General features: G+C 44.6%; 1 protein-coding gene and 1 long non-coding RNA gene across 4 annotated transcripts in view; one reads left to right on the forward strand and one right to left on the reverse strand.

Annotated features, from left to right (window-relative positions):
* LOC310770303 overlaps positions 1 to 2395 on the reverse strand; it is a 27289-nt gene extending 24894 nt beyond the window's left edge. Inside the window, exon 1 of the long non-coding RNA XR_014552041.1 lies at positions 2115 to 2395. This is a non-coding gene — a long non-coding RNA (uncharacterized lncRNA). The remainder of the gene's footprint in view (positions 1 to 2114) is intronic.
* Positions 662 to 16184, forward strand: CHRNA9 (cholinergic receptor nicotinic alpha 9 subunit). Of its 3 annotated transcripts, XM_083630594.1 has the most exons (7): positions 662 to 1021; positions 3199 to 3404; positions 5531 to 5917; positions 6440 to 6585; positions 9320 to 9474; positions 11034 to 11566; positions 15219 to 16184. In XM_083630594.1, exons 3-7 carry the CDS (start codon positions 5860 to 5862, stop codon positions 15788 to 15790), a joined length of 1464 nt encoding a protein of 487 aa, XP_083486720.1. In that variant the 5' UTR covers positions 662 to 1021; positions 3199 to 3404; positions 5531 to 5859; the 3' UTR covers positions 15791 to 16184. The 3 variants fall into 3 exon arrangements, with proteins under 3 accessions (XP_083486720.1, XP_083486721.1, XP_083486719.1); XM_083630595.1 differs by lacking the exon at positions 3199 to 3404; XM_083630593.1 differs by lacking the exon at positions 662 to 1021 and having other exon boundaries at positions 3078 to 3404.
* Positions 16185 to 17368: the final 1184 nt, after the last annotated feature.

A 17368-nucleotide genomic window follows, 5' to 3' on the forward strand; every position in this document is an offset into this window, starting at 1 on the left:
CTGAGACCCTACCTGTCTGCGCACTTTCTCACCAGAGTGGTACATGCTCTGGTTATCTCCTGCTTGGACTACTGCAATGAGCTCTATGTGGAGCTACCTTTGAAGGTGTTTCAGAAACGACAACTAATCGAGAATGTGGCAGCTAGACTGGTGACTGGGAGCAGTCGCCAGGACCACAACACTGGTCCCAAAGTATCTAGATTGGCTCCCAGTACGTTTCCAAGCACAATTCGAAGTGTTGGTGCTGACCTTTAAAGCCCTAAATGCCCTCAGCCCAGTATACGTGAAGCAGCGTCTCCACCCCCATCATTCAGCCCAGACACTGAGGTCCAGCTCCAAGGGCCGTCTGGTGGTTCCCTCCCTGCAAGAAGTGAAGTTATAGGGAACCAGGCAGGGGGCCTTCACAGTAGTGGCACCCACCCTGTGGAACGCCCTCCATCAGATGTCAAACAGATAAATAACTTTATGACTTTTAGAAGACATCTGAAAGCAGTACAGGGAAATTCTTAATGGTTGATGCTTTGTTGTTTTTAATATTTGGTTGGGAGCTACCCAGAGTGGCTGGGGTAACCCAGTCAGATGGGTAACAGACTGGTGACTAACAGCAGCAGCAGCAGCAGCAGCAGCAGCAGCAGCACTTTCTAATGATGGATGTTTCCATATGGCTGTTTATTGTGTATGGGTGTTTATTGCTCTTATTAGTGCAAGTTTTTGTAGTGTCTACCCATTGCAGTCTTATTTAGGAATAAGTCAAGTTTTAAAGGACTGTGCTACATGTGAAACAACATGCTTGCCTATGAATAAGACGGCTTCTGTTTCCCCCATGTGTGAAACATTTCAGTTAGGGGATTCTGGTTGAAATCAACCATGCAGATTCAATCTAATTTTAAAGAAATTTGCAGGAGGAGGATTATTCTGTTTCTTTTCTACAGAGTTTGACTGAACTGTGTTTTTTCTTTTCTTTTATAAGCAGGTGTTTCCGGCATAGAAAGAAAAACATCTCTGTGGTTAGACTATTTCCGTTAGTGTATGAACCATCACATTCACCAACCTGCTGCTTTTGCACTAGACTGAACTACGTTTGAGGTCTATATGAAACATCCAGTGCTTTGAGTTTGCAGTGTATCATCGTAACCCTGTGCCAAGTTTTATTTCTCACCTTTTGGAGACTTCCATGGTTTTCCAACAATAAATGCATCATCATTGTACTTTATTAGAATAGAAGGCATTTGGGCTACCCGGTTTCTGAGCATAGGAGCTCTGCTGGCTCAGTCCGCATGCTATTTACATGGTGACAGAAAACAACTTCTGCCCTGCCCAAAATGTACAGTGGAACCTCAGGTTACGTACCGTCCTCCTTACGAACGCTTTGGGTAACGAGCTCCGCTAACCCGGAAGTAGGTCTCCTGGTAGTGAACTTTGCCCCGGGATGCGAGCGGAAGTTGTGCGCTGGCGGCGTGACGGCAGCGGGAGGCCCCATTAGTGAAAGCACGCCTCAGGTTAAGAACGGTTTCGGGTTAAGAATGGACCACCGGAATGAATTAAGTTCATAACCGGAGGTACCACTGTACATGGAAGACAGAGGGAATTGATCCACCCAGGCCTCTTACATTTAATATTAAGTACCTGTGAAGTTTGCATTTTCTGAGGTGAATTCCAGGACATATTCTGGAAAATCAGGATGTATGGCAGCCCTAGAGTAGTGCTTTATTTGATCTTGATCATTGTTTATTTTACAGGTATTGTGACTTTTAACATAGGATCTAATTATTAATATTAATGTCTGATGTTTTATTATTTTATTATTTTTATCTAATATATAAATTATACATATACACACACACATATACACACACACACACATATTTTACCATTCTGTGTATATATGTGTGTGTATATATTGTTTTATTATTATGTTTTTTATATTAATGTGTGTTGTAAGCAGCTCAGAGTGGCTGGGGCAACCCAGCCAGATTCGGGGGGGGTATAAATAAATTATAATTATAATCATCATCATCATCAAATCAACCTTTGGAAAGGGCTACATTCTTCGCCAGTGTTTTACTTGTGGCAAGGAGTTTCACAGCTCAGCTTTCCTCCACCTCAGTACGTACATTTTCTGTGGAGGCACAGCGACTCAGCCTTCCCATTTGAGGCAGCACAAGTCAATAAAACGAAGTCCAATATCCTTCGCGCTCCCTCGAACAGTGCGCGCGCGGAATTCTCCGCTTCCCCTTTTCCCGCATGCGCAGGAAGATTTTGCGCACGCGCGGAGAGGTGGGTTTCCCCCCTCCGCCAAGCGAACTCGAGAGGCGACGGCAGCGTGGGCGCATGCGCAGCAAAAGCTCGAGAAGCTCGGCGGCTTTCTGGCGGGAAGCCTCGCGGCGGCGCACACCCCCCCACCCGTCTCCTGCGTGGGAGAGTGCGGCGCGTGATGTCACAGAGCCTGCCCTTCCGCGCCTGCGCTTGGTGGTGGTGGTGACGTGCCGGGTGCTGGCGAGCCGGTTGGTTGGATGGAGGCGGCGCTTTGTTTTAACCCTTTCCTCTGCCGCTTCCCTTGCCCTTGCTGTTTCTGAGAGTGGCGAGCGGAGAACCATACGTCCGGATTTCCCAGGACATTAAAATTTATTTATTTACTTATTCATTCATTCATTTGCGAACACACAGCCTGGAGATCTTTATGACCGCCTTACTTAAATGTACACCTAAAAGCATATCAAAATCCAGCAGTAGTGGACTGTTAAGTTGTGGGTGAACATATCAGACGACACAGCGATTCTGCAAACAGCTCTTCTTTATTCAGAGGCCACAACAGAACTGAAGGGCTCAGTCAGCCTGCTTATATAGAGCTCCAGTACAGCGTTACTGTAGCAACTTTCTAAAACTATCCAATCACTGAACGTCACTTTCGATCCTTCATTTGCATACAAACTATCCAATCACTGAACATCACTTTCGATCCTTCATTTGCATAACTATCTACAGTATCCCCCTGTAGGCCCAGGGAGAGAACTTCAGTACATAACATGGACAGTAGTAGTTAACCTCCTGATGCGTCAGTTGCTCCTCCTCCTGCGAACAGGTAAGCATCAGTAACTCACCTGGTAAGCATCTCTGTCCCACGACAGGAAATGCAGATAACAACTTCTTGCTGGTCTTTCTTGATGTTTCCCATCAGTATCCCTTCCTTCCTGCGAGGAGCTCAGCGCCACCTTGCAACAACGACCCTGTGAGGTAGTACACAATCGGTTCTGACAATCCACAGAACCGCTTTATACCTCCCTGCTGCTTCAAGATGAAAAAACCCAAATGTTGCATGCTCTGCTGCTAGATTCTGCGCTTCCAAGAGAAATATTTACCAAAGGATGGTTTGCGCTACAAACTAGGCCCCAAATGCAAGACAGGTCGCTTTTAACCGTTTGTCCCTGTTTCTATTGTTATAGGAATTCTAAGGTCTCAAATATAGGATAAATGTTGGTAATTGCACAAGTTAACAAACATACATAAGTACAGTGCTTTTTCTGGGGGGTACGCAGGGGTATGCATACCCCTAAACATTTTGTGAATAGACATGGTGTCAGATATGTATTTGTGGCCTCATAATGTGTGGCCAAGAGACGCCTGCTTCTTGGGAGGAAAGCAATGTCCAACCTAGACAGCATCTTAAAAAGTAGAGACATCCCCTTGCCAACAAAGGTCCGTATAGTAAAAGCTATGGTTTTCCCAGTAGTGATGTATGGAAGTGAGAGCTGGACCATAAAGAAGGCTGATCGTCGAAGAATTGATGCTTTTGAATTATGGTGCTGGAGGAGACTCTTGAGAGTCCCATGGACTGCAAGAAGATCAAACCTATCCATTCTTAAGGAAATCAGCCCTGAGTGCTCACTGGAAGGACAGATCGTGAAGCTGAGGCTCCAATACTTTGGCCACCTCATGAGAAGAGAAGACTCCCTGGAAAAGACCCTGATGTTGGGAAAGATGGAGGGCACAAGAAGAAGGGGACGACAGAGGACGAGATGGTTGGATAGTGTCTTCGAAGCTACAAACATGAGTCTGACCAAACTGCGGGAGGCAGTGGTAGACAGAAGTGCCTGGCGTGCTCTGGTCCATGGGGTCACGAAGAGTCAGACACGACTAAACGACTAAACAACAACAATGTGTGGCCTCATAAACTAGACAGCATCTTAAGAAGTAGAGACATCAGCTTGCCAACAAAGGTCCGTATAGTTAAAGCTATGGTTTTCCCAGTAGTGATGTATGGAAGTGAGAGCTGGACCATAAAGAAGGCTGATTTCCAAAGAATTGATGCTTTTGAATTATGGTGCTGAAGGAGACTCTTGAGAGTCCCATGGACTGCAAAAAGATCAAACCTATCCATTCTTAGGGAAATCAGCCCTGAGTGCTCGCTGGAAGGACAGATCCTGAAGCTGAGGATCCAATACTTTGGCCACCTCATGAGAAGAGAAGACTCCCTGGAAAAGACCCTGATGTTGGGAAAGATGGAGGGCACAAGGAGAAGGGGACGACAGAGGACGAGATGGTTGGACAGTGTTCTCGAAGCTACCAGCATGAATTTGACCAAACTGCAGGAGGCAGTGGAAGACAGGAGTGCCTGGCGTTCTCTGGTCCATGGGGTCACGAAGAGTCAGACACGATTAAATGACTAAACAACAACACAACAGCAATGTGTGTAGTGGCCTGATTTAAAAACAGATGCGTTTGGCTCATAAAATATGGATGTACGGCACTTATATAGATTTCCCATAGATCATTTATGCATTATGCATACATAAATAACATACTCTGACACCTAGGAATTTCAGTCTGGGTTATCCCCAACAAAAAGGATTCTTTTTGGGGGGAAAGTAGTTTTAAACATTCCCGCCCCCCCATTCATTATAAATCATTTCCCAATACACTTTTACCTTTTTACATGTCCACCACATAAGAAAAAACATTCCCTCAGCTTCTTTACACTTCCAACACATATCTGATTCTCTTTTATAAATCTTAGCCAACCTACTCGGAGTTAAGTACCATTTATGAATCATTTTCGAATAATTCTCTTTCCATGAATAACATGCAGTAAATTTCAGGTCACTTTCCCAGAGTTTTATATCTATTGTGTCACTGGAGCTTTAACAAGCTCATCTTTTGTTTCCCATTCTAGTACAAAATTACACATTTTAGACAAAAGTTTATCCTTATTTTGTAAATATAAGCACGACAACTTTGCAAAAAAAAAAAAAGTGCTCAACAACCTTTACACACCAATATGTTGCCCTTGTCCGTATGGTCAGTAAATCAGTGACACAGGTCATGGGGTGGGGGATACTCCCTAGGTAAAATTTTGTAGAAATTATATATTGGCTTGGAAATATGAAAATATAACAACAGAGCCCCAGTGCTCAGCATCCTTTGGAAGAGGCAGAATCTCTCGGGCAGCTGTATGCGTGGAGGCAGGCGATAGATGGAAAATAGGTGGGAACAGAGCTGGTGCTGATTCTTACTTTTGTGGTTTTATTTGCAGAGGAGAAATGTGAGTAGTGAGGACTTAGAGGAGTTCTGGCGGAATAGTTTCGTGGTGATATCCCTTCACCTCGTCACCCGGCACGTCATTCTCAGGTTACCAGATCTGTAAGGGCCATGAGAGAACAGAGGGTGACTGATGATCGTTGGAGCTCTAGAGGACGACGCCACCCTGACTATAGCTGTGGGAAGAAGCGGGAAGAAGTACGGCAGCGTCTATTGCTTTTATGCTCTTCGTGTGGGGTTGCCCTGGGAATGAATGCTTTCACCTAGAGAACGGCTTGGGATATATATTTTTGTCTACAGCCAGAGGAGCAAAGCTTCTCCACAATGAAGCTCAGCTTTGCCTTTTGCCTCTCCCTGGTTTTTGCAGTGGGAATGCTTCATGGTAAGAGACTTTTTCCATAGCAGGGAGGCATGAAGGAGGGTGTTAGGGTTGAAATATGGCAACCCTGCCACAGACTCTCAACAATTTCAGTATGCAGAGATGCAGATGCATATTTTAATAATTCTAGGAAACTAGGAAGGTGCCACTACATGGCAGCGTAGTCTCATGGAAAGAAACGGGGATAGGACAGAGTTTTAGCACCTGAAGTTTAACCTCCATGGTTTCCTTTTAAAGAACTCTGGGAACTGAATTTGTGGGAGGTGCGAAGAATTCTTTTTTAGCAATCCCAGCCCCGTTATTGAACTACAATTTCCAGGGTCCCTTGACTTGCAGCTGTTTTACGTTTCTATTGTAGACATGCCACCAAGTTCTTAACAAACTATCCCCATCAACCAACCTTGCCTTTTAAAATGTATAATATACTACTGCAAATATCAAAATCGGCTCGTGTGGCTCTGGAAGTCAGAAGCCAAATAAGTTTACAATGGACGATGTAAAATTGAATATCTCTGTTTTTTACAGTTGCTAAGGCAGCACAAGGGAAATATGCTCAAATGCTCTTTAATGAGCTCTTTGAAGACTATTCAAATGCTCTCAGACCAGTGGAAGATACAGACAGCGTACTGAATGTCACTCTTCAGATCACTCTCTCCCAAATAAAGGATATGGTAAGTAAAAGAGGTCTATATTCTACAGATGGAAAGCCCCTGATCTTGTCTGTCAATTTTGAATTGCAGAGGCTTAAGGACTTTTGTTTTTATCTCGCTGCTTCTACATACTTGAAGGAAGACTGTGATATGGCTTGATTCTCTCTTTTTTTTTTTTTGCTAAAATCCCATGGTTCCTTCTCTGACTCACTAAAAGGGAATTACAGGCTGAAACTTACATTGGATTTTGTTAGGATCTGTAACACGCATATCATCCTTGAGCTGCCTAGTTTATGGTTCTAACTGCAATACTTTATTTGTTTTTTTTTAATCATAATTGAACATACATACTATTGTAATAACCCCTGCCCTGAGGCCTTATGACAAAGGGTGTCTAAGAAATAGAATAAAAAAAAATCCTGTATCAATGTTAGTAATGCACTCCAGTTTTCATTTCCCCATGTAGACAATTAAGACACTCCTTAAGATAAGAAGCAGTAGTTGAGCTACAAGTGAGTTACTGTTTTTTGTTACGTGATTATATCAGGCCAACACAGAAATATATATTGATCACAATCTAAAGAGGATTCTCTCTGCCCCGTTTGCCCCATATTCCTTCCTTGGGGTGCAATCTGAGAAGAATATGGGTATTCTAATTATATCGGTGGGGCAGATTGTGGAACTTCTTCCCTTCTGTCTCAGTTAGTCATGCCTACATCCTGTTGAAATCAGTGTGTCAGGGGGGCTCAGTAAACCTAGCCCAAATTTTGCCAACCTGGTCCCTTTCGGATGTTTTAAACCACAACTCCTATCATCCTCACCCCAGTTGCAGTCCTAAACAAAAAGCAAAATCTGACTTAAGCAAAGCAATATATATGACTGAAGATACTGCTGAGCTCTGTTTTTATGAACACCAAAAAATGTAAGCAGACCACAAAGGTCTTTGCAGATGCATATTTTAATAATTCCAGGAAACTAGGACGGCTGCAGCCACCCACTGTGTCGATGCATGATGGAAAACTGCCATCATGACGTGACAAAGAAAGCACAATCTATAATTATGTCACCGAGGTTCTAACTATGTCAACTATTCTGTGAATCAGCTCTGTGTGTTGCCACAGAGCAGTACATTCACTTTTAGATCTACAGCATGTTCCAAAATAACCTTCTTGATGTGTTGACTTGCAGACATGTTCGTGCGAGAAGCTTTAGCTCATTGTCAAAGCACATGCAAAATGTCCCAGGTTTAATTCTGGACATCTCCTTTTTTATTAGTTTTTTATTTATATTTTTCAATTTTACACATTTTGTTGTTTTACAATCAACTTAACATTTCCAAATTTTGTCTTCCTTCCCCCTCCTTCTGCGGTTCTTCAAATTATTATTATTTATATCTTCTGCATGTCCAAGTTCATTTAACTTGCTCATTTATTTATCAGCTGTAAATATATGCTCTTATAAAACTGCACATTATTACATTCATCCTGCCAATGTTCTTATCTGTTTACAATTTATCTGTAAATATTCAATAAGCAATTTCCCTTCTTTTATAAAACGTTTGTTATCTTGATTTCTTTTTCTTCCGGTAAGTTTCACCATTTCTGCATAATCCATAAGTTTTTGTATCCGTTCTTCTTTTTCTGGGACTTCTGCTTCTTTCCGCTTTGGGACAAGTAACATTCTTGCTGCTGTAGTAGCATACATCAATCAATTTCTATATAATTTAGGTAGTTCTGTCCCTATATTTCCCCAAATAAAAGCTTCTGGGTTGTTGTTTTTATAAAAGTTATTTTAAACATCCTTTTCAACTCATTATGTATCATTTCCCAATAAACTTTAACCTTACTACAAGACTACCACATATGATAAAAAAAACCTTCTTTCTCTTTACATTTCCAGCATTGGTTTGATTTAGATTTATACATTTTTGCCAGTTTGCTTGGAGATAGATACACCATTGATATATCATTTTCATATAATTTTCTCTTAAACCATTTGTTGTTGTTGTTTAGTCGTTTAGTCGTGTCTGACTCTTCGTGACCCCATGGACCAGAGCACGCCAGGCACTCCTGTCTTCCACTGCCTCCTGCAGTTTGGTCAAACTCATGTTCATAGCTTCGAGAACACTGTCCAACCATCTCGTCCTCTGTCGTCCCCTTCTCATTGTGCCCTCCATCTTTCCCAACATCAGGGTCTTTTCCAGGGAGTCTTCTCTTCTCATGAGGTGGCCAAAGTATTGGAGCCTCAGCTTCAGGATCTGTCCTTCCAGTGAGCACTCAGGGCTGATTTCCTTAAGAATGGAGAGGTTTGATCTTCTTGCAGTCCATGGGACTCTCAAGAGTCTCCTCCAGCACCATAATTCAAAAGCATCAATTCTTTGGTGATCAGCCTTCTTTATGGTCCAGCTCTCACTTCCATACATCACTCAATTTTATATCCATATTCCACAATCATTCTCACACTTCCATATCTATGTTATAAGCGATATCTATTGCTAATCCCGGACATCTCCAGACAGGACTTTGAGATACTGTTTATCACGGGAGCACAACCTATGGCTCCTTGCATGTTTTTGGGTTCTCAGCTCCCATCATCCTCAGTCAGCATAGCCAGTTGTCAAGGATGATGGGAGTTGTAGTCCAGAAATACCTGGAGGGCCACAGGTTGCCCACCCTTGGGGTGGACAATATATGGTCTGATTCTGTATAAGACTGCTTCCTATGTTCCTAAGTTTAGGTCTCCTGTCACATTCCAGGATGAGAGAAACCAAATTTTGACCGCCTACCTATGGATTCGACAAACGTGGTATGATGCCTATTTGAAGTGGGACAAGGATGAATATGATGGGTTGGATTCTATCCGAATCCCCAGCAATCTGGTCTGGAGACCGGACATTGTCCTTTATAACAAGTAAGTCTGGCCTGGGAAGGTTTCTTACAAATGTGCAAGCAAGAATCTAGCGCTATGCTTATTTATCTATTCATTGGTGGGGAAAATGAAGGATCTGGGGCCAGCTTGCAGAGAGAAGTTGCCTGGGGAAAGTGATAGATTTTGTAAATTGCATCCATTTTGCAGTCGGGAAGAGGGGACCGCCAGGCATTTGGAAACACAAATTGTCCGGCAAAAAGTAGTTCTAGCTTCAAATGATCTTGTGAGCATAGGGCCAACAAGCCAGCTACGGTCACCTTTCATCTGGTTGAATGATCAACTCATGAAATCTTCACTTGCCCCAAGCTTTTGTTTCCTTTGACAGGAAATCTAGGTTATTTCACAACACTTGTGTTACTTCCATCAGACATCTCTAGTCACTGGGTAGGTTGTGGACACGTAGAATATTTTCTCTTTCATCTACGTAAGAAAAAGGATGTGAAAATTGCACGTGTCTATACCGAAAGGTGTCTGAATGCCACAGTTTCAAAAGTGCTAAGGAAAAGCTCTCTCATGCTCTGGCAGACAGCCAGGCGTGTCATGTTTTGAATTTGTTTGTTAAGGTAGCTCAATGACAATTCACACACTGGCCATTTCATTCCAATATTGACTCTTGAGTAAAGTCATTCAGAAGGTATTCAAACTCTAAACACCTTTAAAGTATATATTGTCTTTTATGTGGGCAGTATGTTGTTGATAAGGGACACAGGTGCTTCATACATCAGCTTCATACATCTTCAATCAATTTAAAAATCTGCTATTAAGCACATTTAAAACTGTGGTTCTGCCTTTCGCACATGCAGCTCACAGTGGGACAGAGACTCAAAAGCACTTTACACAAGATGTGTGAAGCCTGCTTTAGTAAAATTATAGGTGAGCTGAGATGTGAACTGGGAGCTTGTGGCTTCCATCCCCTTCGAGCCTGTCTTTTGCTGTTATAATAATAATAATAATAATAATAATAATAATAATAATAATAATTTTATTATTTGTACCCTGGCCATCTGGCTGGGTTTCCCCAGCCACTCTGGGCGGTTTCCACAAAGACCAAAAATGCACTAAGATGTCACATGTTAAAAACTTCCCTAAACAGGGCTGCCTTAAGATGTCTTCTGAATGTCAGGTAGTTGTTATATCTCTTTGACATCTGATGGGAGGGCGTTCCACAGGGCGGGCGCCACTACAGAGAAGGCCCTCTGCCTGGTTCCCTATAGCTTTGCTTCTCGCAATGAGGGAACCACCAGAAGGCCCTCGGCGCTGGACCTCAGCGTCCGGGCAGAACAATGGGGGTGGAGACGCTCCTTCAGGTATACTGGGCCAAGGCCGTTTAGGGCTTTAAAGGTCAACACCAACACTTTGAATTGTGCTCGGAAACGTACTGGGAGTTATGGGAGGGTGGTGCTGTGGTCTAAACCACTGAGCCTCTTGGGCTTGCCGATCTGAAGGTCGGCGGTTCAAATCCCTGCGACAAGGTGATTTATCTGAATATACTTATTGTTTTATATGTGTTTATGGTGTTGTTGTTGTTGTTGTTGTTTTAGGGCTGATGATGACTTTTCCGAGCCCGTGAACACTAACATTGTATTGAGGCATGATGGCAAGATTACTTGGGATTCACCAGCTATAACAAAAAGCTCATGTGTGGTGGATGTATCTTACTTCCCCTTCGATAGCCAGGAGTGCAACCTAACCTTTGGCTCTTGGACCTACAATGGTAATCAGGTAGATATTTTCAATTCTTTAGACAGCGGCGACCTCTCAGACTTTATAGAAGACGTGGAGTGGGAGATTCACGGCATGCCGGCTGTTAGGAATGTGATAACCTATGGCTGCTGCTCAGAGCCTTATCCAGATGTTACATTCACCCTTATTTTGAAAAGGAAATCATCTTTCTATATATTTAACCTGCTGCTTCCTTGTCTGTTGATATCTTTTCTGGCTCCACTGGGATTCTACCTCCCAGCAGACTCTGGAGAAAAAGTGTCTCTGGGGGTCACTGTTCTGCTTGCCCTGACCGTGTTTCAGCTAATGGTTGCGGAGAGCATGCCTCCTTCTGAAAATGTGCCCTTGATCGGTAGGTATCTGAGCGTTTATACTTTTTATGTAATTGAGCTGTGAGGGATCCATTATTTGATGATGTTGTTGCCTGCTATGGAGCAAGCCAGCCCCTCCAGAATAAAGCGGTACCTTAGTTCTTGAGCTTAATCCATTCCAGGGGTCTGTTCGGCTCATGAACCCGTTCGAAAACCAAGGCGCGCCTTCCGATTGGCTGCAGGAGCCTCCTGCGCTCAAGCGGAAGCCGCTTCGGATGTTCGGCTTCCGAAAAATGTTCACAAACTGGAACACTTACTTCCAGGTTTGCGACATTCGGGAGCCGATTTGTTCGACAACTAAGCCGTTCGAGAACCAAGGTAACACTGTATGTGATGACACCAAACTCACTTCCTTTGCTGTAACTCAAAGCCAAACGTAGTCTTTGGGCTAAGATGTCACAAACCTTTCATACAATAAATAAACTTACATATCCAATTCATTTCCCCTTATTGGATACAATGTGGCAAAACTTAGCTTAAGTCCCATTGATTTTGATGGTTCTACTTTAAGCAAGATTTAGTCTGTGCTGTGCATTTATTTTAGGGGACGCGGGTGGCGCTGTGGGTAAAACCTCAGCGCCTAGGACTTGCCGATCGCATGGTCGGCGGTTCAAATCCCCGCGGCGGGGTGCACTCCCATCGTTCTGTCCCAGCGCCTGCCAACCTAGCAGTTCGAAAGCACTTCCGGGTGCAAGTAGATAAATAGTGACCGCTTACCAGCGGGAAGGTAAACGGCGTCCGTGTGCTGCGCTGGCTCGCCAGATGCAGCTTGTCACGCTGGCCACGTGACCCGGAAGTGTCTGCGGACAGCGCTGGCCCCCGGCCTATAGAGTGAGATGAGCGCACAACCCTAGAGTCTGGCAAGACTGGCCCGAACGGGCAGGGGTACCTTTACCTTTTTTTATGCATTTATTTAAGTTCCTCAAATGTGACACAGTCCTAACATTTGGTACAACTCATTGCAAAATAACAATATTGTATTTAATGGGATAATTATCCCAACAAGTCCAGCTACGATGGAAGGGGGGCTGTAGAGGATGCATCTGAGCCGATATAGGATAAGAAATAAAACTCAGTCCTGCCTTCTTCCTGATCCGTTATGTTTGCCCTTGCAGAGCTGGTGGTGCTTTGTCAGAATGCCTAAGGTGCATCCTGAAATGATAACTTTAGGGCTATGAAGTAGGGATTCCTTCCCGGGGGGGGGGGGTTGCCTGGTGCCAACCTACCGTATTTTTCGCCCTATAGGACGCACTTTTTCCCCTCCAAAAATGAAGGGGAAATGTGTGTGCGTCCTATGGGGCGAATGCAGGCTTTCGCTGAAGCCTGGAGAGCGAGAGGGGTCAGTGGGCACCGACCCCTCTCACTCTCCAGGCTTCGCGGACCTCTCTGCAGGCAGCGGGAGCGCTCCCGCTGCTTGTGGAGAGTTGCCTGCATGCCGAAGCCTGCGCGCGCTGAGATCAGCGCGCCCAGGCTTCGCGGACCTCTCAGCAAGCAGCGGGAGCCAGCGCTGGGCTCCCACGGCTTGCAGAGAGCTGCCTGTTTGGGGGCTGGGGTCAGGGGAAGCTCGGGCCTCCCCCGTCCCAGCCCCGCGCCTGGGGGGAAAATAATTTTTTCCCCCTTTATTTCCCCCCCCAAAAAAAAAACTAGGTGCGCCTTATGGGACGGTGCGTCCTATAGGGCGAAAAATACGGTAGGTATCTTTTAGGCACTGGGAGTTGGAGTCAACTAAGTTGTTCTGCTACTGGAAGTCGGCCCAAGGATTCAAATTAGTGCACTGGGACTTCCCCATTTCCCTTGCAATGCCCCCCACCTCACCCAAATCCACTCTGAAGGATTGGGAGAACCCTCAGATTGGCGCATAGCGTTGCCAGACAGGACAATCGTCATAGTGCAACATTAAATTCAACTCTGGGCAAAGACTCTCTCTGTGCTGTTGCTTGTTGCATGCTATTTGTCTTGGCATGCTTTACAGTGCTTTGGAAGTATTGATGAAGGGCAATATTGATTTTGTAGAAAACAAACCTACAGGGTCTACCTGGCCACTTTTGGAGACAGAGTGATGAACGAAGAGCCCTTTTGTTTGATGCCATAAGGCAATTTTTGTGCAAGTTATAGTTCACATATGGACAGATTCCCTAGACTTAAAAGGAAATGTGGTCCTTTCAATGATGCTAATGTCTTGTAATAAGGTAAAGGTAAAGGGACCCCTGACCATTAGGTCCAGTCGTGACCGACTCTGGGGTTGCGGCGCTCATCTCACTATATTGGCCGAGGGAGCCGCATCCAGCTGCCGGGTCATGTGGTCAGCATGACTAAGCTGCTTCTGGAGAACCAGAGCAGCGCACGGAAACGCCGTTTACCTTCCCGCTGGAGCGGTACCTATTTATCTACTTGCACTCTGACGTGCTTTTGAACTGCTAGGTGGGCAGGAGCAGGGACCGAGCAACGGGAGCTCACCCCATCGCAGGGATTCGAACCGCCGACCTTCTGATCGGCAAGTCCTAGGCTCAGTGGTTTAACCCACAGCGCCACCCGCGTCTTGTAATGATGTCCACCAAATTCATTGCCAGCTCTGGTTGTCATGAACACGATCGTAACATTGGATTCTGCTACGGACCATTCTGATATGGGGCCAGATTCAGCTACCTGGTCCTCCTTGTGAAAGCCCACACAAGGACTTCTGCTAGCACAATGGGGCATTCCCCTCTCCAAGTGCCTTTGGGGACGGGGTCAGGAGATCCCTTAGAACAGTACTCATGTGGAGGAGAGGGGAGTTTGTTTTGTTGGGCCAGCAGAGATGCTTTCACAGAAGGGAAGGTAAAGTGGGTGGCGGGTGATGCTGTGGTCTAAACCACTGAGCCTCTTGGGCAGGTATAGGCAAACTCCGGCCCTCCAGATGTTTGGGACTACAATTACCATCATCCCTGACCACTGTTCCTGTTAGCTAGTAATTAAAGGGTGGTATTCAACTAAGTCGGGACGCAGTTGGTGCTGTGGGTTAAACCACAGAGCCAAGGACTTGCCAATCAGAAGGTCGGTGGTTCGAATCCCTGCGATGGGGTGAGCTCCCGTTGCTCTGTCCCAGCTCCTGCCAACCTAGCAGTTCGAAAGCACACCAGTGCAAGTAGATAAATAGGTACCTCTGTGGCAGGAAGGTAAATGGCATTTGGCGTGGTGTTCCATCATGCCAGAAGCAGTTTGGTCCTGCTGACCTGGAAAGCTGTCTGTGGACATACGCCAGCTCCCTCGGCCTGAAAAGTAAGATGAGTGTTGCAACCCTATAGTCGCCTTTGACTGGACTTAACTGTCCAGGGGTCCTTTACCTTTTACCCTTTTTTTACCACAGAAGGAACCATGTCCTGGGATAGCTCAGGGTCACGGGTTCAAGCCCCACATTGTGTGAAGATTCCTGTATTGCAGGGGGTCGGACTAGATGACCCTTGTGTTCCCTTCCAGTCCTACAGTTCTATGATTTTGTGACCTTATACCACTTTGAATTCCTTGGAGGAAAGGAACAGAAACGTAATAAAATAAGCAATAAACATTTAGAACAGCGCAGTGTTGAACTCCTCCCGTGATTGCTTGTTGTCTTTAATTCAAGCATTTGAGCCGTCTTTTCCCCTCACCTCATAGGTAAATATTACATTGCTACTATGACAATGATCACAGCATCCACAGCACTGACCATCATTATAATGAATATCCATTACTGTGGATCAGGAGCCAAGCCTGTCCCACAGTGGGCGAGGGTGGTCATCTTGGACTACATGTCAAAGATCTTCTTCGTTTATGACGTTGGCGAAAACTGCACAAGTTTGCAACGTGTCAAAGAGCGGGACCCAAAGGTGGAAAAGACGAATAGCGCTTGTCGAAAAGACCAAGACAGATACGAAGGGATGAGGAGGCCGCTTGCCAAGGTCCAACACGGCGGCTGTGACCTCAAAAAGAAGCCCCCAGATGACGTTTGTGACGGCAGTGGAGTCCCGGGTGAAAACGCCAGGGATATTGTTAGTTGCTGTTCCTGCTACAGAATCCTGATCAAGAATATTGAATATATCGCGAGCTGCGTGAGACGCCACAAAGCCAACCACGCCAAAGGAGTGGAGTGGAAGAAGGTAGCCAAAGTGATGGACAGATTCTTCATGTGGATCTTTTTCATCATGGTCTTTTTCATGAGTGTTTTGGTCATTGGCAAAGCACTTTAAGGAGAAATGCAATTCCTCAAGCGCCCCCATGTTATATTAAAAGAGCTTTGCCCATGATGAAAGTGGATGACGTGTCTCCCCCAACCCTAGAACTTCATTCTTATCGAGTCTTCTCCAATTCCACGTGGGGGCAAACATGTGCTTTCAGGATGAAGGTCTGCAATCTGAATCACACCTGACTTGGAAATAAACTGCATGGTACTTCCTTCCAAGTAAATGAGTACAGAACAAAAGTGCATATGTTTATAGTTTTCCCTACTGTGATGGACATTTCCTGAAAGGAAGAAAGGAACTATAGAAGTCCAATTATCTCCAACAAAAACCAGTTTGGTCAAGGATAGAGTCTTAGACCTGGATCAAGGAGGCTGATATCTATATGTACCTGTCTGTCTGTCTGTCTCCTTCACTGAGCTTGTTAGATGGTTTCGTGCAAGTTTCTATCTCTCTCAGTTTCGTGCAAGTTCCTCTCTCATTCTCTCTCGCGGTGGTGGTCAAGATAAAATTAGATGACAGTACGTTAACCTTGAGCTCATTGGAGAGAGCTGATCTGATACATACTGTAATGAATTCTTGCATTGAGTGGGTTCTATGATTCTATTATTGCACATATCCACATTCATCAGCTTGACATCTCATCATCCAATTATGATAGCTATGAAAGATGCTTAGATTAATCTTGTCTCTTGCCCCTTGTTACTTGTTTGTATAGTTAATGTAAAAAATAAACATAAGAAAAAGCAATGCCTTTTAAACCAGCAACCTTTTGAAAATTTATAGATTTAAGGTTAACTTTTAAACTAACTTAGCTTGCAACATCAAACTCCTTTTAAATTTTTTTGATCCTGCTTAAATTTGTCTAGCTCTTTCTCTCATTATTTTCCTTTTTTCTCTGCTGTCCTTTCCCCTTTCCCCTCTCTCTATTCTTTTTTCATTTTTCTCCTTCTGCCTCTCTCCAGATCACGGAGAGTGGCAACTCATGTGCAACCCAACATGTGTGAGGGTGCAACCCACGAGTATTTAAAGTGAATTATATAAAGTGACTGTAGAAGTGCCATATTCCTAAAATCTTGTTTTGTGTGTGTCCAACTTGTTTTGTGTGGCTTTTAATTCCTCCTGTGCTATTTGCAGGACAAAAACCTGGAAATGTGTGTTTGCCTATTACATGGAGCCCATTCAATGAATTCAGGTTTTATTACTGCAGCATGCTGCAAATTTGCCGATGCAGCCTAGGTCATAAACTGATGCCGTTAAGTATTTCCATTCAGCCAAGTAAGGTACCTGTGTTGTAGGTTTGGGAACCCTGATATTCTAGACAGACAAATTCAGGGTGGCACTGAAAAGAGATCGCAGTCCAGAGGTCATGCGATAAAACTCATTTTCATAATTGTTGTGTCTAATGGGGAGCACGCTGGCAAAGCTGTCATTTAAGATGCCGTGGAATCCAACCAAGCTTGCAAAGCTATATGCCTTTGTCTTTGTGGTTTGTCCCTTCCACCCCACCCAAGATCTCTTCGGAGGAAGGCAATCTTGGACGATTGTATAAATGAAACATAGAATTTGTAACGGTAGGCTTGGCCT

Source organism: Podarcis filfolensis, assembly GCF_964270895.1.
Source record: "Podarcis filfolensis genome assembly, chromosome: 9".
In the NCBI taxonomy this organism is placed as follows: domain Eukaryota; kingdom Metazoa; phylum Chordata; class Lepidosauria; order Squamata; family Lacertidae; genus Podarcis; species Podarcis filfolensis.